The following is a 25,328-nucleotide window of genomic DNA, read 5'->3' as shown; positions in this document are numbered from 1 at the left end:
CCCTTTCGTTCCGATAAAATCGGGACGGGTTGTTACATGCATAAGATTTCCAACTTGAGACTATGGAGGTCTTCTGTTTGCATTCCACCTTTGAAGCTGTGGTCTTCTTCCAACTTGAGAATATGAAGGCCTTCTGTCGGCAATCCACCTTTGAAGCTGTGGTCTTCTGCTGCTAGTCTACCTTAATTAATGCGTTCTTTAAATTGCCTAGGAATCAAAAAGTAGATGTCCAACATTTCCAGTTGTTCCAAAGGACCTAAAGGAGTTGAACTGTTGAAGCATCCCTTACCCTCCTGAACATTTATAATTGACAAATTTTCTTCTAAATTTTAATTTTAACCAATTATCCTTATGTGCAGTGTAGCTACCAAGATGTGGATAGAAATTTTTAGAAAATTTTCAAAATCTAAGGCCAAGCAGTAAGTGGACCAATTATAAAAGTTTAGAGGTATAAGCTAAAATTAAGGTTCATGGAGAAATTGGGAGCTCCTTAGTAATGTTATGTGCCACAAATTAAAATTAAACATACCAAAACTAAAAACTAAAATCAACGTACCAAAAACTAAAATTAAACATATCAAACACTAAAACTAAACGTAATAATCAATGATATGTACAAGATAGAATGTACCAAAAATTAAAATAAACATAGCAATTGATAACATGTACAAAATCAACGTATGAAAACCAATAATAAATGTATCAGTAATGTATACAAAACAATTATCTCAATAAAATGTATACATAATAATTTCAAAAAAATATAAACATCCACCATTTTTGTTATACTAAGGGGAGTGGAAGTTCGGTTAAGCCATACAATGGGCAACCTAATTTGGTATAGAATTTGCCATCTACGAGATTTTAACCTAAGACATTTCACTTACAAGTGAAGAGGAATATCACCAGACCGTAGTATTGAGTGGCAAGAGTCCGCAACTTCTAAAATACTTTTAAAAAAATCGTTCAACTATTTAAAGGACAAATTAAGAAATTAACATATAAAATTTTAATTTCAAAAATTACAATAACAATTTTTAATTTGATAAATAGAGAAATGTTGATGTAGCCTATTGTACTTTAAGCGCCTTAATCAAAATCTTAAAAGACACAGAAGTATGATAAATTTTTATTTTTATTTTTATTTTAGGTGTTTAAATCTAATTAAGCCAAGTATTCAACATTAAAGAGTAAGCATATGGCTGAATAATCATTTTGAATTGAAATATACATAAGCGCCCTAAGTCCTAACCTTAAACAGTATCTTTTGAATTGAAAAAGGTTCGGTAGTTATCCGACTTTAACCTAGTATTTTAAGTATATAAAGAAGTCATTAAATGCTACAATAGTGTTATTCTTTTTCTTATAAATGAAAATCGTATTTTTTTTCACGCTTTTATTTAATTTTATACAATAATGTTTTTTTTTTGGTCGAATAGTGTTATTCTTTTCATTTATAAATAAAAAGTGTATTTTATTCAGTTATAAATGAAAAGTGTATTCTTTTTACGCTTCCATTTGCATCAATAAATAAAATCATTAACCTTAGAATTCAAATGAATTAAGTCAATAAACACAAACAGTAAGGGCAATGGGACGAGACCACTATGCATTCATAAGTTTCCCGTTAATTAAGTCCGAAAGCGGACCCCCTCTTCCTCTATATAAACTTACAACCAAAACCTTAGAATCAAACAACAATGTCAAGTTCGTTAAACACCATGAAAGCACTTCCCAAGCTTTCTCCTCCTTTTCTCCTCCCCCTGCTCCTCCACATTCTTTTCCTCTCCTTTCTTCCATTGAAGGCAACCACTTCACCAGCAGCACAAGCAGAAGCACTTGTAGCCTGGAAAAACAGCTTTTCCTCCCGACCACCACCTTCTCTGGATTCATGGGCACACACAAACCTCAAAAACCTCTGCAACTGGACAGCCATTTCTTGCAACCCCATTACCAAAACAGTTTCCCAAATTGACCTCTCGAACCTCAACATCTCAGCAACCCTAACACAGTTCAACTACACCCCATTTTCCAACCTCACCCACTTCAACCTCAATGCCAACAATTTCAGTGGGCCGATCCCATCCGCCATTGGAACCCTCTCAAAGCTCAAAACTTTGGACCTGGGAAACAACCTTTTCGCCCAAGAAATCCCTGAGGAAATAGGGAAGTTGACCAACGTTGACTATCTCAGCTTCTTCAACAACAGCCTCTCTGGTGCAATCCCTTACCAGCTTACCAACCTCCAAAAGGTACAGTTTTTGCTTCTGGGTGGAAATTATTTAAAAACCCCTGACTGGTCTAAATTTAAAAGCATGCCCCTTTTGCAATACCTTGACATTTTTCTCAACAGTCTAGATTCTGAATTCCCACATAAATTTGTATCTGGTTGCAAAAACTTAACTTTTCTGGATTTATCTCAAAATTCATTGACTGGTGAAATCCCAGAAAGTGCCTTTACCAATCTGGGCAAGCTTCAGTATCTCAATCTTTCTAATAACCAATTCCAAGGGCCATTGCCAACAAGCTTTCTAAAGCTTAAGCATCTTCGTTTGGCCCAGAACCGGTTCAACGGTCCGATTCCTAAGGGTATTGGGTTGGTTTCTGGGCTGCAGAGAATTGATTTGCTTACTAATTCACTTGAAGGAGAAGTCCCATCTTCCATAGGACAACTTAGAGAGCTCCAATACCTTGATCTTAGAAACAATTCATTGAACTCTTCGATCCCTTTCGAGCTCGGTTTTTGTACTAATCTCACATACTTGGCATTGGCTTCCAATTTCCTCACTGGGGAACTGCCTCTATCCTTGTCTGGTCTGACTAACATTGTTGAATTGGGTTTATCCGGGAATTTGTTATCCGGTCCAATCCCGCCTTCTCTGCTCTCCAGTTGGACTGAGATGGTCTCTTTGCAACTCCAAAACAATAGCTTCAGTGGCAACATTCCACCGGAAATGGGGCTGTTGACGAAACTCCATGTCCTGTACTTATACCAAAACAAGTTCACTTCCTTAATTCCCTCGGAGATTGGAAACTTGAAAGACATGGTGGATTTGGATCTTTCCGAGAACCAGCTATCCGGGCCAATTCCTATGACAATGTGGAGTCTCACCAATCTTCAAAGCTTGCAACTTTTCTCCAACAATCTTAGCGGAACAATCCCCGAGGAGATTGGTAACATGGTGTCACTGGCTACCTTCGACATCAACACGAACGAACTGGAGGGGGAGTTGCCGAAGAACGTCTCTCTCCTCACAAGCCTGCAGAGCTTTTCTGTTTTCACAAATAAGTTATCGGGTGGCATTCCAAGCAATTTTGGGAAGTACAGTCCTGGTCTTACAAATGTTAGCTTTTCAAACAACAGCTTCTCTGGAGAGTTGCCACCAGCGTTGTGCAGCGGATTCGCGTTGCAAGCTCTCACAGTGAACATTAACAATCTCACAGGGTCTTTGCCCGAGTGCTTGAGGAATTGTTCGGCATTGTCCAGAGTCCGGTTTGATGGGAACCAATTTACCGGGAACATTACAAATGCATTTGGTGTTCATCCCAGTCTTGAATTCATTGCTCTTACCGACAACCAGTTTGTTGGTACACTCTCACCACAGTGGGGAAAATGCATAAACATCAAGGATATGCGTATGGGTAGAAATAAAATTTCGGGTCAAATCCCGCCTGAGCTTGCGCAGTTGACACAGCTGCAATATCTGAGCTTAGAGTCTAATGAATTCACTGGGCAGTTTCCTAACGGAATAGGAAATCTAAGCTTGCTATTCATCCTCAATCTTAGCAGGAACCACTTGACGGGATCAATTCCCAAGAGTCTAGGCACATTGAGTAAGCTCGAGCATCTTGATTTGTCCGATAACAGTTTCATGGGAGACATACCAATTGATCCTGGCACATTCGACAAATTAACGATCTTGAACTTGAGCCACAACAAGTTATCAGGTAATATCCCAGAGGAAATTGGCAACTTAAAGTTGAAGTTCTTATTGGATATTAGCAGCAATTCTCTCTCAGGACAAATACCTTCAAACTTGGCCAAGCTCACACAGTTGGAGGTTCTCAATGTCTCAAACAACCATCTCTCGGGGGCGATCCCATCTGCATTTTCCGACATGGGTAGTCTAATCAGCTATGATTTTTCTCACAACAACTTGACAGGTGCAGTCCCAACCAGAGGCATTTTCCGAAAGGCACCAGCAAATGCCTTTGCCGGAAACTCTGGCATGTGTGGAGCTTCAGAAGGACTAACTGCATGCAGTTCGGGCAAAAAGTCCAACATGAACACCAACAAAATTCTGATTGGTGTCTTTGTACCTGTTTGTGGTTTATTATTGATTGCAGCTGCCGTTGCTCTGATTCTCGTATTCCGAAAGAAGCCTAAGCTGCTTTATGTGGAAACCAAAAGTTCCGAATCTGAAAGCTTTGAGTCTAACATATGGGGAAGAGAAGTGAAATTTACATTTGGAGAAATCGTGAAGGCCACGGAGGACTTTGCTGAGAAATACTGCATTGGAAAAGGAGGATACGGAAGGGTGTACAAGGCAGAGTTGCTATCGGGCCAAATTGTTGCAGTTAAGAGGCTTAACATATCTGATTCTAGCGACATTCCAGCAATAAATCGGCAGAGCTTTGAGAACGAAATCAAAACTTTGACTCATGTCAGGCACCGCAACATCATTAGGCTTTTCGGGTTCTGTTTAAGGCGGGGTTCCATGTTCTTGGTTTATGAGTATTTAGATAGAGGCAGCCTCGGAAAAGCCTTGTATGGCGAGGACAGAGGTGGTGAGCTTGACTGGGGTACAAGGGTGAAAATTGTGCAAGGACTAGCTCATGCAATTTCTTACTTGCACAATGATTGTTCTCCACCCGTTGTGCACCGGGATATTTCTGTCAACAATGTATTGCTCGAGTCGGATTTTGAGCCTCAGCTATCAGATTTCGGAACAGCAAAACTCTTGAGCTCGGATTCAACCAGTTGGACCAATGTTGCTGGTTCTTATGGCTACATGGCACCAGGTAACCTAACATTATAATATGTTCATTTTGGCTGATTCTTTTAGTGACTAAGGTATGTTTAGGGTGGTTCATTTTTGTTGTTCTTGATGTGCAGAGCTTGCATTCACTATGTGCGTCACGGATAAGAACGATGTGTTTAGCTTTGGAGTGGTGGCACTAGAAATCGTGATGGGAAGACACCCGGGGGAAATGCTCGAGTCCTTATTAGAAGCATCAAAAACATTGAAGGGAAATGCAGAGCTGCTTTTAAAAGATGTGTTAGACCAAAGGCTGGAGCCTCCAACCGGTGAATTGGCGGAGGCAGTGGCGTTTGTTGTCACCTTAGCTTTGGCCTGCGCTCGTCCACGTCCTGAGCTGCGACCCACAATGCGTTATGTGGCACAAGAGCTATCGGCTTAGACCCTGCCTTACCTTTCCAAACCATTTGGTGCATTAACCATCAATAAATTAACCAGGCATAAAAAATAGGAGGACTGGATATAGCCATTTCTTGGTGTAGTTGTATTTTGTATGTAAATGCATTGTGCCTATAGTCAATAAGACTTGTTTCTAGATGCTCGGTAGATTCTTACATGTAACCGCAATATATCCCGGAGTTTTTCTCATAACCGTAGGGTACGAGACCTGTACGGGCAGTCTTGAACACACAAGAGGTGTACTTGTACTATATACCAGAGCTTTACATGCAAGCCAAAGTTTTCAATGTTTCCAAATTTCACCTGCCAAAAATATACGCGTCAACATTTTCTGCAACACTGCGTTTTTCCAGGAGGATTCAAACATGACATCGTGTATACACATAAACACTTTTGAGCACTTGAGCTACAAATTCATTGCTTTATAGTTAATTTTGCAAAATATCAGTCAATTAAATAATTTGTCCATTTTTCACACTTTCTTTTTGCACTCATTCCCTTTTTATATCCTCTTATTATTTTGAATTATTCAATTCAAATATTAGAAAAATAAAATTATTGTGGAAGAAAAAGATGTAGGAAAATCATTTCCTGAAAAAACAAATTTAAGGACAAAGTGAGAAACACTAGTGGGTTTGGGACCTTACTGTCAATATCTCTTTTAATGGATATATGTATAGTGTGTATACAAATCACCCTATCTGGAAACTTGAGAAAATTTGAAGACAAACAAGCAAAAGTTGTATAACTATAAAGACAATCAATGAAGGGAAGAAAAGGCAAAAGATCCCTGAAGCATGGGGGATTCTAGCGTGTAACCGAGGATTTATCCCCTATTCTGTATCTCTCACATCACGTGAATCCCAATATACACCCGAGTTTTTCTAGAGAAACAAGTCTAGCATTCCACACCACATTGTTTAAGAATTGGTCCAGTTTGCTTGGGCAGGAAGGGATCGATTCGCACCCAAATCAATGAGAATATGGAAGCAAGAAGAACTGACCAAAGTACCACAATGGTAGGAGTCCTGTTTTGCCTTCCCATCAAACCTTTGAGGAAGGGGTAGAGATGAACAATGACCCAAAAGGAGAAGAACAGCTTGCCAAACAACGGACCCCATGAACCATAGCCATTGTTAATGGCATCAGAAACTCCAGCTACAACTCCCACCATGTTTAAGATAATGAGTGTGGTTGGTGGTATGAGAAGAGTAGTCCATTTGAAGAGGTAGAGTTCTCCAAACTCAGCATCGTCTGCCGCTTTTGAAGTGACCGTGAAATTGGTGTCAACTCCGAACAAGACTTTGAGGAGGCCTTGGAAGACGGCAAAAAGATGTGCCGACACTCCACCAATCACCCAAAACTGCTCATTACGCCACCAGTCCTCAATGCTCACATTGCTCCATCGGAGCTCTAAGATGCCGGTTACAATGATGGAGAGGAAAAGAGCCATGAACCATATGCTAGCAAAGTTATTCAACTACACGAAATTTGAGATTCTTATTAGATAATATGATTCATGAAAAAATGATAGTGCTTTGAAAATCAAAAACTTCATTGGCACATGTCCTATGATATAAAACGGAATTGAGGGGACACGGAACATAGAAGCCGTATATAATGAATAAACCACGGTTATTGTCACTCCAGTTATTTGTTTTATCAAAAGTTTGTAATCAGTTCTTATCTCCTGAAGTAAGTACTTACGGTGGGGATGATGAATTTTCCAGTCAAAAGACAGACGGCTGGAACGATGCAGTAGGCAAGTAAGGGGATGGAAGTGAAAGGATAGACAATGGTGTTGGTATAAGCAAGCCTCTCCAGCCATTTTAGTTTTCCTCCATAGGCGTACCACAACGGGCAATGACGACTAAGGAAGATTTCGACAGAGCCAAGAGCCCACCTCAGAACCTGGTGCAAACGATCGGACAAATTTATTGGAGCAGATCCCTTGAAAGCTGGCCTCTTTGGCATGCAGTACACTGACCTCCATCCTCTACAATGCATCTTGAAGCCTGTCAAAATATCTTCTGTAACTGAACCATAAATCCACCCAATCTGCAACGAAAAAAACCAAATATTTCATCGCTTTTGGGTTTTATTAACTTCCTATCAAAGCCTAACATATCCAAAGATATAGGTTAATATGCATAACTAGACCTACATCATTGAATTTATATACGGCTTATTATCGGTCTAGTCTCCATCACACCTAATTTTTGTTATAAGTTTGTAACTGGTGCAATTTGTGCATATATCCTAGAGATCAAATAGTTCAACCGAAATTAAGAATCTTAAATCTTTATATAGATAGAGCGGAAGTTCATCATAATGCTACTCACCTCTTTGCCCCATTCAGTTTTTTCTTCATAGCCAATGCTTATCACATGAATGGCCTCCTTAACGAGTGTTTGGCTATTAGTCCCTTCAGGAAGGCCACCATTTTCCATAAGCGTGGAAGCAATGAAAACAGGAGATTGTCCAAATCGTTTCTCAAAATTTTTCTGTGACATGAGTGATGATTTCTCCAACTCATCATAACCTTCAAACCCTTCTTCAATCTCTTCAAGTTCAAACATTGTCGCACTCCCTTTTCTAACGTAGTTCTTCCCCATCATTTTCTTCTTCTTGGAATAAAGTCCCCCGAGAAGACTTTTCACCCCATGCTTCTTAGATTTAGATTTCTTCTTACCGCGACAACAGCCACAGAAGCACCATGAAGGCCAGCAGTCACATGTCATCTTAGGTCGCTTTTCAGAAACCGGCGGATCATAACCATACAATGCTTGCCTATTGAAGACACATCCAGTCCCAACATATACCGGTCCTTGGATCCCGTCTAGGCCTCTCATGTTGATCTATAACAAAAAACAGCCCAAGACATTGAGCCAAGTTTTAGAGGCAAAGAATTTTGTACTGCAAGAGATGGAGTAGTTTAAAGATCGCGTGGCACTTACATCAAAGAAGACAACATTTCGATTAGCATATCTGTCGTGACGATCAATTCCATCGAACCTTTGAGGGAATTGGACGTAGCACAGCTTTTTACCGAGCTGTGGATCCATTAGGAAGCACATAGCTTCTCTTACAGCCTTGCTGTTGTTGATGTAGTGGTCACAATCCAGATTCAACATGAATGGTGCATTAGTAAGCACCGCAGAAACTCGAACCTATTGATCACACAACATGCCCAAGTTACAAACATTGCTGAATGCGCGAAACTATCTTTGACTTAAGTACACAAATTAAATCAACATTTGCTCACCAAAGCATTCATGGCTCCAGCTTTCTTATGATGTTGATAGCCAGGACGTTTCTCACGGGAAACATATACAAGACGCGGCAGTTCCTTACCATCTACATCTAGTGCACCCTCACTTCCCAAATAAACCTGCAAATCAAGTGAAAAGAAGCCATCTCGTATCCATTTTCGTTACTTTTTAATCTCTTTATATTTGAGAATCTAATAAAGCCAAAACTCAATTAATAGAGGAATATAAGATAAAATTAATGTTAACCTGGATCATTCCGGGATGATCACGAGTATTGTTACCGGGCCATGGAGTGCCATCCTGCATCACCCATCCTTCTTCTGGTTTCTTCAGAGCCTTCGACACCAATGCGTTAATCCTCACCTTGAATTCTTCGTACTCTCTCTGCAGTACCACACAAAAAAATCCTTTAACCATCATTTCATTGTTGTCGAAGTGTCTGCAATATAAACTAATTTGTTTTCACTTACCTTCATGGCTCTGCGCTCCTTCACAAAGTTCGGATGTACCTTGTCCTTCAAGTAATCGATCTTCTGAGAGAAATAGAACTCGGGGGCCCTAGGCTCAATGGTATGTTTTTTGCAAAATGGAACCCATCTTCTTGCAAACTCTGCAGTCTCTGATAGCGCGTCGAAAAGGAGCATTGAAGCACCGTCATCCGATACATAGCAGCAGATCTTGTCAACAGGGTAGTCAACAGCCAAGATCGAGAGAACTGTGTTTGCTGTAATGATTGGAGGCTCCTTGAGAGGGTCCACTGTACTCACATAGACATCAACTGGGGATAATGTGTTAGGCTCACCCTCACGCTCGAACCTTATGGACAGGCGGTCTAAGTAAGTTTCGCGGTTGATGGGGTTCCATTTGGGGAACTGATCAAGTATCCAAGAAAATGCAAACCATATCTCACAAATTACAGATATGAGCCACAAGGGATAAGCATCGTACGCTGGAGTTAAGATGCGGAAACGGAAGAAAAAGGCTAGAATCACAAGCCGGAGGACAATGACTATGCGGTAAGGGCTGATTTTGCTTGATGAGATGGGTACTTTTCGCCACAGTGGTTGGCGGGCTTCAGCCAAACTGCAAAAAGATTCGAATAATGAAACACCGTGGCATCACTTGACAAAAACTAAATTTGGTAAACAGATTAAGCATAAATCCAACTTACAGGAAGTCATCTTCCAAGCCTTGTTCATCATTTCCGCCGTCTTTGCTCACCAAACCTTTCTTTTCTTGCCTCACTTTCCATTTCTCTACTCTGTCTTTCCACTCTGCAGTGCTCAATACATCTTTCTCCCCTTCAAAATCCTTACCAGCAACTACAGAAACCAAATATAGCGTAAATCAAATAAATGCAATTCTGAAAAATAAAAAGGTTCCCTTTGTGGTCTGACACTTGCCGATATCACGGACAAAGCGTGCGTGTTTAATAAACAAGTTCCCTTTACATGTAGTAATATAAATTGAATTAAATTAAATTAAATTAAATTAAATTAAATCCTCACCACTTCCTCCAACAGAGAAAGGTTGATCGTTTCGATGCCATTGCTGTTGATTGTGGTCTCCATTTTCCTGCAAAAGACTCACCAATATCAATCACTTTACTACTTGAGTGCCTTAAGGTTACTACGATTCTCAGATCAAGAACAACATATAATCTTAAACAAACTAGACGAAGTTAGTACCGAACGAGCAATGACATGATTTTGTTCTGCAGGATCATCATGGTGATCAATCTTGATCTGAAACTCATCATCAAAATCATCTGCATCGAAGTCATCTTCGTCTCCAGCGACTCTAGGACAACCTACAGGTTACAAAAATGTAAACATATATATTTAAGGCTTATTCCACATAGAACATATGCATATGCCACATTAATTAGTGAGATCATACAACTGATCGAAAATGTCACCTTTGTGACGCTTGTAACGAGTGTTGCACTGAGGGCAGCACTGGTTGCCTTCACTCCTTTCGTAGTCATAGCAAGGCCGGCAAACTGGGAAGCCGCACACATGACATGCCACAAACAACTCCCCATCTTCTTTGTATCCAATCTCATCTCCACAAACCCTACACACTTTTGTTGAAGACGCTGACTGCCTCGTAGGAGGCCGGTCCTGCATCCAATTACCACACTAATCAGTTAATTAATTAACACTAAGTGCAACAAATAATTAACATTTCAATTAAGGTACACATTGCAAGTGACCATTTTGGTTTGGTGGCACTCGAGAATGAGTTCAATATCATGGACGACAATTGTGGGATTCAAAAAACGAAGAAGATATAAGCTATGCATTATGCGTACCTCTTCAGAGGCATGCACAACATTGAGTTCGTCGCGGGCATGAGAACCAGTGAAAAAGCCGGCCATGGTGTTGGAGGCCATGGCAGTGAGATGTTTGGGATGCCAAAGATGATGAGAGGGAAGAGGAGGGAAAAAGGGGGGTATTATAATGAAATGTCGGGGTGTAAAGAGAAAGTGTGATGGATCAGAGGGTTGGTGTGTACCTACTATGAGTTGGGAAGTCGTAGGTTAGAGTCGAAGAGACGTTACTTGACTGAGCGATAGGTAGGAGAAGAAAGAGTTAGGTTTTTGCTTGGTCTGGCAAATGTTTAATGGCTTGCTTCAACTCAAAGGCACTCTATGTGGCTGACGCCAAACTTATTTTATAAATAAACAACACAATTGCATTCTTTTTCCAGGTGTCACGTACATATATATATATATATATATATATATATATATATATCTTTAACAAGGGGATCTTCCTTTTTCAAAAAAAAATGAGGACACCTTCTTGACCGTTGGATTGGCTTTAAAGAAATTGTGTAGTTGAGATTAAATCACAGGCCACACAATTTCATTAAAGCGAAATCTAACGGTCAAGAAAGTGTCTCTATTTTTTTAGAAAAATGATAATCTCTCTTGTTAAAGGATTCCTCTAGATATATATATATATAATAGTTATAGTAAAATAATGCTGAAAAATATATATATTAGTGCGAAGTTATATTTTACTAGTGGGGAAGTTGGATTAAATCACACAATAGACAATTTAATTTGGTATCAAATTCAACCACGAGCTGATGGTCCAATGGTAAATGACGGATTACAAGACTTCCTTAAAACTTAAAATTGGAGGTCTCATGTTCGAAACCCATTGCTGGTGTGGAACCCATTGCTGGTGTGGAAGCACTTGTGGCTATGAGGAGACTGAAATGTCTTTGTGAGTCTTCCCGGCCCCCAGAATGGTTAGACAACCATGGTTACCCACCAATTGTCCTCCTTTAAAAAAATAATAATAATAATAATTTGGTATCGAATTCACCTGAGATTCAAACTTAATTAAAATTTTAAAATTTATTTGTTTATTTAGTTTTTTCTTTCTTTCAAATAGTATGTTAAAAATACCTAAATTTTATACGTGTTATATATTGAAAGTTGTGTGGAAATTGTATGAATTAAATGAGAGGATTTTAAATTTTTTAGTGTATTGAGAATACGGACACCTCCTTCATATATCATTATATAAATGAAGAGACTTACTTAAGACCTTTCCTTCATGTTATTTTCAAGTTTTTATCCATATGTAATTAGGATTTGTGAGATGTGCTTATTGATTTACGTTGAACCTAATGGAATTTTTAAATGATTAACTAGCCTAGCCATAGATAGTTAGCATGTAGGGGTTTTGACCAATAAGGCACCACATCTAGGGTTAGGTTGCATCACACGAACCTAAAAAGAAGTAAAAGCTCGCTAAAAATTCTTTATACATTCGTTCATATCTCAATCATAAATATTACAAAGACACCAAATCAACAAGGATCTCCATTTTGTGAGAGTCAAGAGAAACGTTTATCGTAAAGATTACAAACCTTATAAATCCAAGACACACCAACATTAATTATCATAAGATTCAAGAATCAAGCGAACACATTAATCCAGAACATAAATACTTATAGACTTGTATTAGCCCATAACAACGTACCCACTATGAACCCACTTAGGTAGGATCCCTAGTAGGCCTAACACCAACATACATATGCTCGGAATTGGATCCTCGCCGGATCTAATGGCTGGGGATCCTAAGGATCAACCCACGTGGGCCGTTGATCAAAAATCGTGCGGTCACAATTAAATGATTTAAAAGTAAAACAGTCTCGTTTTACGTGAAAAATATAAAAAAGAAAAAAATTGTGGCCGCACGATTTTTGATCAACGGCCCACGTGGGTTGATCCTTAGGATCCCCAGCCATTAGATCCGGCGAGGATCCAATTCCCATATGCTCTGCATCATAAGGTTTATAAAATGTACTCGCTTCTTATACTTTTTTTGGTTCGTAGACCAGCGAGCAATAAAATTTGAGATCTAATTTCTTTGAATTTTGTTAATCTAATTTTTGCTTTTAATTTGAGGGGGGATTAGGCTTTCGAGATCTCTATGCTTTTAATTTGGCATTGTTTTCTAAACAAGCTTGGAGGTTTCTTCAACAACCGGAGGCTCTTGTTTTTAAGGTCTTTAAAGCTCGATACTTTCCTAGGTCCGCATTTATGGATGCAACTGTGACTCCTAATAGTTCGTATGTGTGGAAGAGTATCGCAGCGTCGAGACAGATCATTGATAAAGGTCATTGATGGCGAGTGGGCAACGAGTAAAACATCAGAATTTGGAAGGACAATTGGATCCCACGGGACTCATTTTTCCGAATTTTAACACCACCACCGAGGCACTAGGACATGGAGGCCGAGGTGGAAGAACAATTGTGTGGAGCACCGAAGCAGTGGAATATCCAGTTGTTGAGTGGTCTTTTGTCATCAGAGGAAGCGAAACTAATCCGAAGTATTCCACTTAGCGTTCGGGATGTTGAAGACAGGCTTATATGGCATTACGAAAGGAATGGGAAGTTCTCAGTAAGAAGTGCCTATTAGGTGGCTCGGAGTATAATTGATAATAATGGCCCTAGTGTTGTGGGTACTTCATCTTCTTTTGGTGGTTTGGGGGAGAAGTCCTGGAAGAAGATTTGGAATGCCAATGTCCCAGGGAAAGTGAAAATCTGTGTTTGGTGTGCTTGCTTGGATTCATTACCCACACGTCTGAATTTGAGTAAAAGGAAAGTACTAGGGGAAGTGGCGTGTGTGGTATGTGGGGTAACAGTAGAATCAGTTGAGCATGTTCTTAGTAATTGTAACTTGGCGAGAGCTGTGTGGTTTCAAAGTTTGGGGTTGAGGGTGGATAGTAGGTGGGACCGAATGCCTTTCATGCAGTGGATGGAGTTTTGTGCGTAAAACCTTTCCGTGGTGGGTTTTGAGCTTTGGTTAATGCTGATTTAGGCAATTTGGAAGCATAGAAATGAGGTGTTATGGACGGGAACTAGTTTGCCACGCAGGAAATAGTTTTGAGGACTGAAGGTTGGTTGTAAGAATTTCATAGATGGCACAAACCCCTTACCCTGGGGGCGGCTCGGGTGTTTCAAAATTAGAAGAAACCTAGGATGGGATGGATCAAATGTAATTTTGATGGTGCATGGAGTAAAGGTGGTTCTTGGGGGGGGTGTTATGGTGTAGTGGTTAGAGATCATATGGGAGGATTCTTGGGAGCTACCGCGGGACCTGTTAAGGGTCGACGTCGGCTCTGCATTCAGAGCTAATTAATTGCTACTCGTCATGCAGTGGAGTACTTTAAGAGGTTTTGGTCACCTGCAGTCAAGGTCATATTTGAAGGGGATTCATCAGTTGTGGTTGCTACTATGGCAGGAAAAGGGGACGATGATTCCGGTTTGGGAACGATTATAAATGACTTGAGGTATTTCTTTTTGAAGCTGCCTTATGTGGAGTGTGGTTATATTCAGAGGGAAGGAAATTCAGTTGCGCATCGCCTTACACGGATGGGCACCAGTTGTTTCCATGATGTAATGTGGTTTGAGGAACCTTCGGATTTGATCCACGATCTTTTGTTTGAGGAAGGCATGTAATTTCAATTTCTATTGTACTTTTGAGGGTAGCTCTTTGTTTGTGTGGGACGCTCTTTTCCTTAGACCAGGTTAAAAGCCCCGGCAAAGTTTTTATCGAGGCCCACTTAGCACACTACCCTCAGTTTGTACGAATTATGCGTTATGTTAATGAATATCGTACTTGTTTCAAAAGAAATTTGCATAACTTTCCCATCAAACCCTTGAGGAAAGGGTACAGATGAACAATGACCCAGGAGAAAAACAGCTTGCCACTCAAAGGACCCCAAGAGTGGTAACCAGCTTAAATGGCACCAGAGACTCCAGCCACAACTCCCACCATGTTCAAGATAATGAGGGTGGTTGGTGGTATGAGAAGAGAAGTCCATTTGAAGAGGTAGAGTTCGCGAAACTCGGCATCCTTTGCCGCTTTTGATGTCACTCTGAAGGTGGTGTCAACTCCGGCCAGGACTTTGAGGAGGCCTTGGAATACAGCGAAAAGATGTGCTGACACTCCGCCAATTACCCAAAACTGCTCGTTTCGCCACCAATCCTTGATGTTGACATTGCTCCATCTGAGCTCGACAATGGCGGTTGTAATGATGGAGAGGAAAAGACCCATGACCCAAATGCTAGCATAGGTATTCAGCTGCACAGGATATGAAATTATTATTAGGTCATTAAACACTAAACGAAACAAACTTTTAATCGAAAAATAGACTGACAGGACACTAAACATACAATAAGTCGTACATGGAGTACAAAACCAGTCTCCGGTTATAAGTTTTTATTAAAGTTGGTAACCAGTCATGTTCCTGCATATTTCCAAAAGTTAAAAAGTACTTACAGTGGGGACGATGAATTTCCCAGTTAAAGGACACACAGTTGGCACAGTGCAGTAGGCAACCTAGGGGATTGAAGTGGAAGGGTAGACAATGGTGTTTATGTAAGCAAGCCTCTCCATCCATTTCAATTTTCCTCCATAGGCATACCACAACGGGCAGTGACGGCTAAGGAAGATTTCGACAGAGCCAAGAGCCCACCTCAGAACTTGGTGCAACCGATCGGACAAATTTATAGGAGCAAACCCCTTGAAAGCAGGCCTCTCTGGCATACAATACACCGACTTCCATCCTCTAGAATGCATTTTCAAGCCAGTCAGAGTATCTTCTGTAACTGATCCATAAATCCACCCAATCTGCAATGCAAAAACCAACCATTTCAGCACCTTCGGATTTGGTCATCTTGATATCAAGACCTAACATATCCAAAAGGATCAAGCTTATATGCACAAATAGCACGCATCGTGGTTTATATACCACTAATTATAACCTGTTTAGTGTGGCCAGTTCTATTTTTATTTGAAAGTTTATAACCGGTTTCATTTGTGCATATTTCCTACAAATCAAATAGTTATGCTGGATTTATGAACCTTAAATCATCATATATGCAGTAGTTCATCATAATGCTACGTACTCACGTCTTTTCCCCATTCAGTTTTTTCTTCATAGACACAGCTAATAACATCTATGGCCTCCCTAACGAGCTTTTGGCTGTTAGTCCCTTCAGGAAGCCCACCATATTCCAAGAGAGTGGAAGCCATAAAAAATAGAGATTGTCCAAAACGTTTCTCGAAATTTTTCTGTGACTTGAATGATGATTTCTCCAACTCATCATAGCATTCAAACCCTTCTTCAACTTCTGAAAAATCAGACATGGGTGTGCTTCCGTTCCTTATGTGGTTCCTTTCCATCATTTTCTTCTTCTTGGGGTAAAGTTCCCCGAGAAGACTTCTCACCCCATGCTTCTTAGACTTCTTCGAACCATGACGACAGCCACAGAAGCGCCAGGAAGGCCAGCAGTCGCATGTCATCTTAAGGCGCTTCTCAGACCCTGGAGGATCGTATCCATATACTGCTTGCCTATTGAAGACACATCCGGTTCCAACATATAAAGGTCCTTGGATTCCATCTAGGCCTCTCATGTTGATCTATAACAAAAAAATAATAATGCTAGAAATTGAGCTAAAGTTTTACAGGCATAGAATTCTGTATTTTCGAGAGCGTGCTATTTTTTTTGTTTGTTACATTGAAGCGTTTCGAACCTGGACCTAACCTACTCCTTCCCATCACCCTGCCCACCCTCACTACTAGGCTAAGCCCAGCGGCGTTTTAAGAGTATACAAGTTAAAGATATAGTTGAACTTACATCAAAGAACACAAAATTTCGATTAGCATATCTATCGTGATGATCAATGCCATCGAAACTTTGAGGAAATTGGACATAGCAGAGCTCTTTTCCAAGCTGCGGATCCATTAGGAAGCACATAGCTTCTCTTACAGCCTTGCTGTTGTTGATGTAGTGCTCACAATCCAGATTCAACATGAAAGGTGCATTAGTAAGCACCGCAGACACTCGAACCTGTTGATCCCATACTAACATTTGTAAGTTATAAACACTGCTGAATGCGAGAATTTATCTTCGACTTAAGAACACAAATTAAATCAACATTTGCTCACCAAAGTATTCATCGCACCAGCTTTCTTTTGATGTTCATATCCAGGACGTTTCTCACGCGAGACATACACAAGACGAGGCAGCTCCTCGCAGTCAACATCTCGTGCACCAGTACCACTTCCCAAGTCAACCAAAATGTCACAGCAGACCGTGCAAACAGTGACTTACACTCTTTATCTTTCAGAAACTAATAGAGCCTAAAACTCAGTTAGAAGGCGGATAGGGAGGGATAATATTAACGCTAAACCTGGATCATTGTTTTCAGAGTGTTTGCATCAGAATTTAAAGAAGCCATAAATTAATGCAAATTTATCGTATTATCTTTGAGCTTACCTTCATTCCGCTGCGCTCCTTTACGAAGTTCGGATGTACCTTGTCCTTCAAGTAATCAATCTTCTTGGAGAAATAGAACTCCGGGGCCCTAGGCTCAATGTTTTGCTTTTTGCAAAATGGCACCCATCTTCTTGCAAACTCGGCAGTCTCTGACAGCACATCGAAAAGGAGCATTGAAGCACCATCATCCGAGACATAACAGCAGATCTTGTCAACAGGGTAGTCAACAGCTAAGATAGAGAGAACTGTGTTTGCTGTAATGAGTGGAGGCTCCTTGGCAGTGTCCACTGTCGTCACATAGACATCAACCGGGGACAGCATGTTAGGTTCACCCTCGCGGTCGAACCTTATGGACAGGCGTTCCAAGTAGGTTTCGCGGTTAATGGGGTTCCATTTGGCGAACTGTTCAAGCATCCAAGAAAACGCAAACCATATCTCACAAATTAAAGATGTTATCCACAAGACATAAGCATCATACGCCGGAGTTAGGATTCTAAAACGGAAGAAGAAGGCTAGAAATACAAGCCAGAGGACAATGACCAAGCGGTAAGGGATGAGTTTGCTTGATGAGATGGGTACATTTCGCCAGTGGTTCCTGGGATTCGACAAAACTGCGAAAAGTCCAGATTCGAATGAAGTGTGACATTGCTTACTTAACTACTTAACCTAATACTACCAGTTTCCACATTGCTTACTTAACTACTTAACCTAATACTAATTGTAACGAGTCATCAACATTTTAATTAAGTTATACATTGTCAATGACCGACCATATGGTCTTAGTGGCAGTACAAGAGTGAGGTCAAATCTCATGGACCAAAGTTGCAGTATAAGAAAAAAGATATAAAAAACTGTACATTATCCATACCTCTTGAGTGCCATGCACAACTATGGTGTGAGAACCATTGAACAAGCTGGCGGCCATGGCCATGGTGTTCGAGGCCATAACAGTGGAGATGTTTGGGATGCCAAAGATGGTGAGAGGGAGAGGAGGGAAGGAGGGGTATTATAATGAAATGTTGGGGTGTAAAGAGGAAGTATGAGAGTTTGTTGAGTACCTACTGTGGGTTGTGAAGTCGTATGTTTGAGTCTGTAGTGTTTTTGAGGAGAAGATGTTTGGCTTCTGCTTTTTTTCTTCGTATGGAAAATGCTTCAACTCAAAACATTTTTCATTTATAGACAACAAAAAATGCACGTGGGTCCCTCTTAAAACTCATCAAGCTAACTAAGTTCTAACTAAATTCAAGGAGATGGATGTGAGTTAAGGCAATGTGTCAGCCTCTTCACATCACGAAGTTCGCATTTGTAGTCTTGTAGGTTAGAGTGGTTTAGAACAAGGTAAATTATATTTTATACAATTCAGGTTTGAGGTGGTTTTCAAAATGGGTCATGAGGTTCTTTGAACGTCCAACTCTTTTTCAAATTGTTGAGTTTTTATGTCAATATGGTGCAAATGTGACTTAAACGTTCTTGTACAAGGGTTGCACAATCAATCCGAGAAAAGACATAAATTGATACAGTTTCAATACCTTATGGTGCAAAAGGAAATATTAAAACTCTACTGCCCATCTTAAAAGTCACCCTAAACTTGAAGATGAAAAATGTAATTGGGCCGTTAGAAAGGGATAATATATATCCTTTTTTCCAAATAAAAACACTAAAAAATAAAAAATAAAATTCCTTGCTAAAGTTACAAACAAACAATTCATTATTCCATGATGGTATTCCTTATTCATATTACTCTAGGTTTTTATGTTTTTTATGCAAACCATGATGGGACTCTGTCGGGTTAGAGTGCCATCACAATAATTTCATTGTAGTGAAATTATAGTCGAGTACAACAACAACTGAGTCGCGGAGTTTTCTTCTTCAAAAATGGGAACCTACAGTAAATATTATTGAGAAATTTCGGAGTAAAAAAAAAAGCACTTTTCTAAAGGCTCGGAAATTTGTCCGAATAAGAAATTATTATTATTAACAGCAAATTTAAAAGTTGAGATTGAAGTTTTGAGAATAATTAGTATAAAAACTTGGCTAATAATTAGCTACAAATTATCAACTACAAAAAAAAATAAAAAATAAAAAAAAATTGCATTCACAATATTAAGTGCCCATCTTATAATCACAGAAGCTCTTTCACAAGGTCTAATGGAGATTTAACAGATGATACGTGACCTATTCTTTGATTTTGGCACGCTTTGGAGGTTGGGGACTGGAGACACCACCATCTGGCTCCAGATTCTCAGGAAGTGCTTCCGCTTCAGGCGACTTCTGCTTCCCTTCCGGTTCCTGTGAACCACCTGATGATGTGGGGTTGGCTTTAACCGGATCAGTTTCAGTCTCGCCTTGGTCCAACTTGGAGGAATCCAGTTCACTTTTGTCGGGACAAACTTGCATTTCATCTGAAGGCTGAGCGGAGGGGTCGTCCAAATTGGATGATGATCGCTTCAGCGTGTCAATACCCGACTTGCATTGCTTCTCAAACATCATTTGAAGATACTTCCCTTGTTCTTCTATTCGTAACTGCAGATTTCTTTGGATCTGCACATAGAGGAAAGTCGCATGTGTTACACAGAAAATTGCAAAAGAGAAACCCAAGAGGATTAAACCAACATAAGAAAAAACAGATGAATAGAACCCGGGCATGTATTCAAAAACACAAATTTGAGGTTCGAAATTTGACCACAGCCAAAAAAGTGCAGTGCTATAAATGTGTGTTCACAAACTTCACAGTGGTGACAGGTAAAGTTAAACAAAACCTTCAGAAGAGATTTTACGAGGATTACTCAACCCATTGATCAATTAGAAAGAAAAAAAATCCTTTTCCAATGGACAAATTCATACCTCAAGCTGTTCGTGCAGTCGCTTCTGAACTTCCATCTGCAGTCGCAGAGCTTCAGTGATCTCGATACCACTGTTACCCAAATCAAAAGAGCAGAAAGGTTCAGAAAAATATAAAATGGTAACACAATACACAATGAGATAATAGTGAACACATCTATAAATAGAAGGTTGAATCATTTGACCCTTGGGCAATCTGTTAGACCCACTCTGGGCTTATCGCATTCAACTAGTTAACGAGTTAACAGGTATCTTCCAAGTGCTAATGTTATCATAACCTTGGTCCTATCAAAAGGACAAATAGTTAACAGTATGTAGGTCCTATCAAAAATTGAAAAAAAATAAACAATAGTTTACGTCTTCCATATGATAAAAGTTAAGCAATTAAGGTTCTTTGTTTTATTTGACCATCCCACCTCCATGAGGTTAAACAGAGAAACAACCTTATGAATCTTGTTGAGAAGTGGACAGGAAGGCACTTAAATGGCAATAATCTTCAACTTGGAACTCTCAAGTTAACTCCAGCAATAAACACTAAAGTTGCAGTAGAATACGAGTAGACATTCTGTTTATGTGAACCTAAGACCTCTAAACAGCAATGACTGGCTAGTGGATAGTATACATTGGAGCATCCGCGGCAAAGCTATTGATGCTACAACAGCACATTTGAGTTCCAAATGCCCATCAGAGCAGCAAGGTGTAAGAAACTTTGGGGTCAACCAAATTCCAGTAAAGTCTCATATGTTTTTTTATTTTTCTGAGAAAGAGTTGTTATCTTCCTATCCACATCAAGCAGCATTCTTTCAAAATCCACAAAGTACAGAGTCTAATGACCCTATCTATGGAAATATCATAAGTTATCAGCAGTAACTGGATAACCACAAGGTGTATCATCAGATGTTGCAACCTTGCAATGATTATGTAAAACAAGTACCACATGATTAATGCTACTTTACAAGCATCGGACCAATAGGTATAAAGAATAATTGACCTACGTTTTCAAGTCAAGAGACGTCATTTCTTCAATTGAAGTCAATTTCTTCTCCGAGGCACCTACAAAAGAATGTGCATTAATACATCACATTAACTAATTACATAAGGTATCAAAAACAAATGAGGTAAGCATATCCATGCCAACTTCAAAGTCTCAAGGATAGAGCATGAAACTCAAGGAGATTAAAACAAGCATTTCAGCACAAAAATACCTCATAGGATGATATGTACGGTACTAATGAATAGACTAATAAAAATACTTAGATAACTAGTATGAAAACATAAAAGAATAATGAGAAATTCAAATATTCACCAAAACATAGCCTTCACAAATGCTAGGGAAAAAGTTGAGACTTGGAAAATCAGTTTATATATAGTGGAAATTTTGAAATAGTGCGAGTCGCAGCTGGGTATAAACTATAAAAAGAAGAAGGAATAATTCTCATTTGACAGCATCAAAAACAAGAAACGCAGAATTTATAAATAAAAAAATTTTAAAAAAAAAAAAAAAAGAGTAACACCACCAAAAATCACAATTATTTTCTCATAACACTACCTCCAGCACCGAAGAACAGAAAATTATGTTGTTAATACATAGTTGCATACACATATACACGTACGCATGTATATACATGGAAGCATTAGTTATATACCTTCGGATGACTCTGGTCTGTATCTAGCAGTCCTATATTTCTGCAATTCAAAATGATCTCCAATCAAAAGAAAATTCTCTCTCTCTCTCACAGAGTTTCTATGGGAAACTATTTATTGGTGAAAGGAACTTGTGTACCTGCAAGTGACTTTTCACATGATAGATAGTCAACCCTTCAACTTTCATGAGCTTTAGCACACCCTTAGGAGTTGCTCCTGTGAGAAGTAAAAGTTTAATTGAGTTAGAAGTTTGTATCTTAGGCAAAGAATTCAGTAAAGCCAGAGGAATTCCGAGTTACACACTTTCACTACCACCAAGTTGGTTAACAGCCTCCACAAAGGCCTCATGAAGTTCAGGCGTCCAACGCATGCGCGCCTTGGCAGGGGCACTATTAGCTGAGGAAGTAGCAGGAACAGAAATGATTTCCCTAGATGGAGCAGGAATGATTTCCCCAGATGAAGCAGGTTGTTGCTGATGAACTTGGGACTGCTCAGCCGAAAAAGTTGAAGACGGTTGGGGAGCCTGGTATTTCATCTGAAACAGCATAATAAGAACCCAACTGGTTTTTCTATTTTGATAATAATGACGGATAATTTTCATCAAACTTGTAAATGTATATCATGGACCAACTATATGAAAATATTTCAACCTTTTGTTCCAGATCTGTTACGCTATTGTCATCAAGAAGCTCATTCCAGTTAGAAGTTAAAGCATCATCATCAGTAATCAGCTGATCTGCCCAATCCTGCCAATCATGTCGCTTAACAAATTCATCAGCAGACATTATCCCACTGCAACTACTGCTCTCTATTTGACTATTCTCGACATGGCTATTGACAGGAAAATGAAGGAAACCTGGCAGTGAATCTGTACACCAGGAACCACTGTTTTCTTTGGGATAAGGGCAAGATTCTGTTGACTGAAGAAATCCTGAATGAGGAGAATGAGGTAATGGCAAAGCTGCAGAACTCTGAGAAATGAAAGGAGAGTTTTTTGACTGTTTTTCATGAGGTGAAAGAGCTGAGTAGTGAAGATCTGTTGAGAATCCTGATGATGATGAAAATATGTGACCGACTACTCCACTGTTGGAGGTTAAGCGACCAGCATGCCCAACAGGCCTTGTCATAAGTTCTCTTTCCCTGGAAACCTGTTGGGAGTCTGGCAACTTGGGATATGTCTCTTCCAAAGAGGTTGGAAGGACTGGTAAGGATGAAGACATTGCTGCAGAGACCCCCATATGAGTAAGCTGCTTTGCAGCTGATGTCCGGATGGACATAGCAGGGCGTGCCTCCATCTATATTCCTAAAATCAGAAAAGTGGGAGCATCAGTAATTTAGTCATGAGCTATTAGCTTAGCTTGTGATAGTGATGATACTTGCCAAAAATCCTACTGACAGCACACCTTTTGCTTGTTATTGACAGCAAAACCACTGAAAGGGGTCATCAATTTTCGCCTGTGAACATAAGAATAAATGCAAGAAACGATTAAAACCAACCATCATGAAACGAAAGCATTTGTTAACATGAAGATGATAAAACTCTCCCTGAACCATGAAAATATTTTCACAAAATGAACCCGCAGGAACGAGTGTGCAATTACATCACAGTACGCTGAATGGATGCCACTCCAAGCCCTGACTAAATGAGCCCCTTAAAACTATGAGTTGAAGAACCCTACTATCCAAACGAATTTATCCAAAAAGCTTACCTAATGGTCATTTTCAAAGAGGCAGTTGATCAGGTGGTTGTAATGCTACATAACACAATCAAAAGTTCACATTTGGACAGCACTAAACACTCATTTGTCTGACTTTGAACCGGCCCGGAGAATAATCCAACTTATGTCAACCAAACAAAAATCTACGAACATCCTTAAGTTACCGATTAAAACTTCACACTTAATTTTTTACATCTTAGAACCATTCTTCAACTATATTCCTATATTCTACCAAATCCCCTCCACGCAAAACCCCGAAAACAAAATCACAAAGCAAATGATTACAAGCTCAAGCAATCAAATTTCATCAAAACATGCAATTCATTGAAGTAAAAATAATTAAAATAAATAAAAAATAAATAAAATAAAATAAAATAAAACCACAGCTACAACATTACACCCCCACCATGCAAAAAAGAAAAATTGCCATACATCCAATTATCCAAACCGACAGATGCACCAAAATTGAAGAACAGCAAACCACAATATCCATCGAAACCCCAATTCAATTTCCACCCAACAATACCAATTCGAAAAACATACGCAAAAATTGAATCAAAACTCCAAATGGGCATCCACAAAGAGCAATAAATCCCCGTATTCCAACCCAAAACCCCAAAATTGAACAAAATCATTAAAAGGGTATATCGAATACGCACCTAAACCTCGATAGCGAGCCCCAATTCACGCAGAATCGAATCGAAAGAGGAATTTGGAGGATGATGACGGAGACAAGTCTAAAACAACAGGCGGGTGTTTTAAAATTCAGTCACCGGCTCTGCGAGCGAAAGAACGAAGGGGAAAGGGAAGTGAACGGTGACGAGTCACGCGAGTGCGCTTTGTTTATGTGCCCCCTTTTTTCTCCCTTGATTTTTTGGGGCTCTCTGCGTTTCGAGGAACAGTACGATTACTCCACGCGCCTCAGTGGTGCGTTTAGGGACGGCTCCAGGGCATATTTGCGGGGCCCACGTTAGGGAGGACTACGATTGGTGAAAATATCTGGTGAGCTGCAAACAAGGTATTAAATATCGGTAATATCGGAAATATCGGTAGTTCGAAAACACGGAAATATCGATGGAAATATCGGGATAATATCGATATCGATAAAAATTATATGGAAACCATGGAAATTGTAAGAAAAACTTGGAAATTTTTATTGAAACTTTGCAAGATGTTTATTTAGTCAATTATCTATTAGTTTATCACAAAAAATTGGAAGGAAATGCATTGCATGATGGATTTAACATTATCAAGTTGATTATATAACGAGCTGACAAACATTGTGAGTGTAGAAAATATGTAGTAATTAATGAAAGAAGTTTAAACACACCATAATTATTTATATATAATGAATTAGTACAATATTTTACACTTTATACATTGCATGGTAAGATACATAAGTGACTTAGTACTACATAGAGTTCCTATGAGGTTCAAATTTTTCACTATCTTCATCATCTCTATGTGTAGAGTGAGTATATTGTGAAGAGTAGTTATCAAATTATTAGTAACCAATTCACTTCACTGTAAAAATAAATGCATTTCTTGAGGAGGAAGAAGAAGGCAAACTACCTGAGCAAGAGAGAGATTAAGATCTTCCCTGA

The 25,328-nt window shown here is 39.5% G+C and overlaps 3 protein-coding genes and 1 pseudogene across 13 annotated transcripts; 1 reads left to right on the top strand and 3 right to left on the bottom strand.

Moving 5' to 3' along the window:
* The first annotated feature begins 1,671 nt into the window (after positions 1-1,671).
* LOC114823496 (MDIS1-interacting receptor like kinase 2-like) lies at positions 1,672-5,725 on the top strand. The gene is made up of 2 exons (XM_029098976.2): positions 1,672-5,022; positions 5,117-5,725. Exons 1-2 carry the CDS (start codon positions 1,701-1,703, stop codon positions 5,419-5,421), a joined length of 3,627 nt encoding a protein of 1,208 aa, XP_028954809.2. The 5' UTR covers positions 1,672-1,700; the 3' UTR covers positions 5,422-5,725.
* Positions 5,726-6,072: 347 nt separating this feature from the next.
* Positions 6,073-11,183, bottom strand: LOC103412167 (cellulose synthase A catalytic subunit 4 [UDP-forming]-like). The gene is made up of 12 exons (XM_008350762.4): positions 11,025-11,183; positions 10,629-10,833; positions 10,399-10,520; positions 10,219-10,285; positions 9,882-10,032; positions 9,181-9,793; positions 8,957-9,094; positions 8,704-8,829; positions 8,396-8,608; positions 7,781-8,296; positions 7,146-7,496; positions 6,073-6,918 (listed from the first exon to the last, which is right to left on the bottom strand). The coding sequence occupies exons 1-12, from the start codon at positions 11,103-11,105 to the stop codon at positions 6,337-6,339; spliced, it is 3,165 nt and encodes a 1,054-aa protein (XP_008348984.1). The 5' UTR covers positions 11,106-11,183; the 3' UTR covers positions 6,073-6,336.
* A 3,651-nt stretch (positions 11,184-14,834) lies between these two features.
* Positions 14,835-18,452, bottom strand: LOC103422239 (cellulose synthase A catalytic subunit 4 [UDP-forming]-like; annotated as a pseudogene).
* A 1,017-nt stretch (positions 18,453-19,469) lies between these two features.
* LOC103422217 (protein PHOSPHATE STARVATION RESPONSE 1-like) lies at positions 19,470-24,706 on the bottom strand. Of its 11 annotated transcripts, none has more exons than XM_070805602.1 (10): positions 24,384-24,577; positions 23,584-23,715; positions 23,410-23,461; positions 22,657-23,309; positions 22,310-22,541; positions 22,146-22,222; positions 22,009-22,048; positions 21,358-21,415; positions 20,366-20,435; positions 19,470-20,062 (listed from the first exon to the last, which is right to left on the bottom strand). In XM_070805602.1, exons 4-10 carry the CDS (start codon positions 23,299-23,301, stop codon positions 19,697-19,699), a joined length of 1,488 nt encoding a protein of 495 aa, XP_070661703.1. In that variant the 5' UTR covers positions 23,302-23,309; positions 23,410-23,461; positions 23,584-23,715; positions 24,384-24,577; the 3' UTR covers positions 19,470-19,696. The 11 variants fall into 11 exon arrangements, with proteins under 11 accessions (XP_070661703.1, XP_070661700.1, XP_070661699.1 ...); XM_070805599.1 differs by having other exon boundaries at positions 23,387-23,461; positions 24,384-24,569; XM_070805598.1 differs by lacking the exon at positions 23,584-23,715 and having other exon boundaries at positions 24,384-24,706.
* Between the last annotated feature and the right edge of the window lie 622 nt (positions 24,707-25,328).

Source organism: Malus domestica, chromosome 10 (genome assembly GCF_042453785.1).
Source record: "Malus domestica chromosome 10, GDT2T_hap1".
NCBI classification, from domain to species: domain Eukaryota; kingdom Viridiplantae; phylum Streptophyta; class Magnoliopsida; order Rosales; family Rosaceae; genus Malus; species Malus domestica.
The sequence above is the reverse complement of the archived record's forward strand: the minus strand, read 5'-3'. Positions and strand labels throughout refer to the sequence as shown.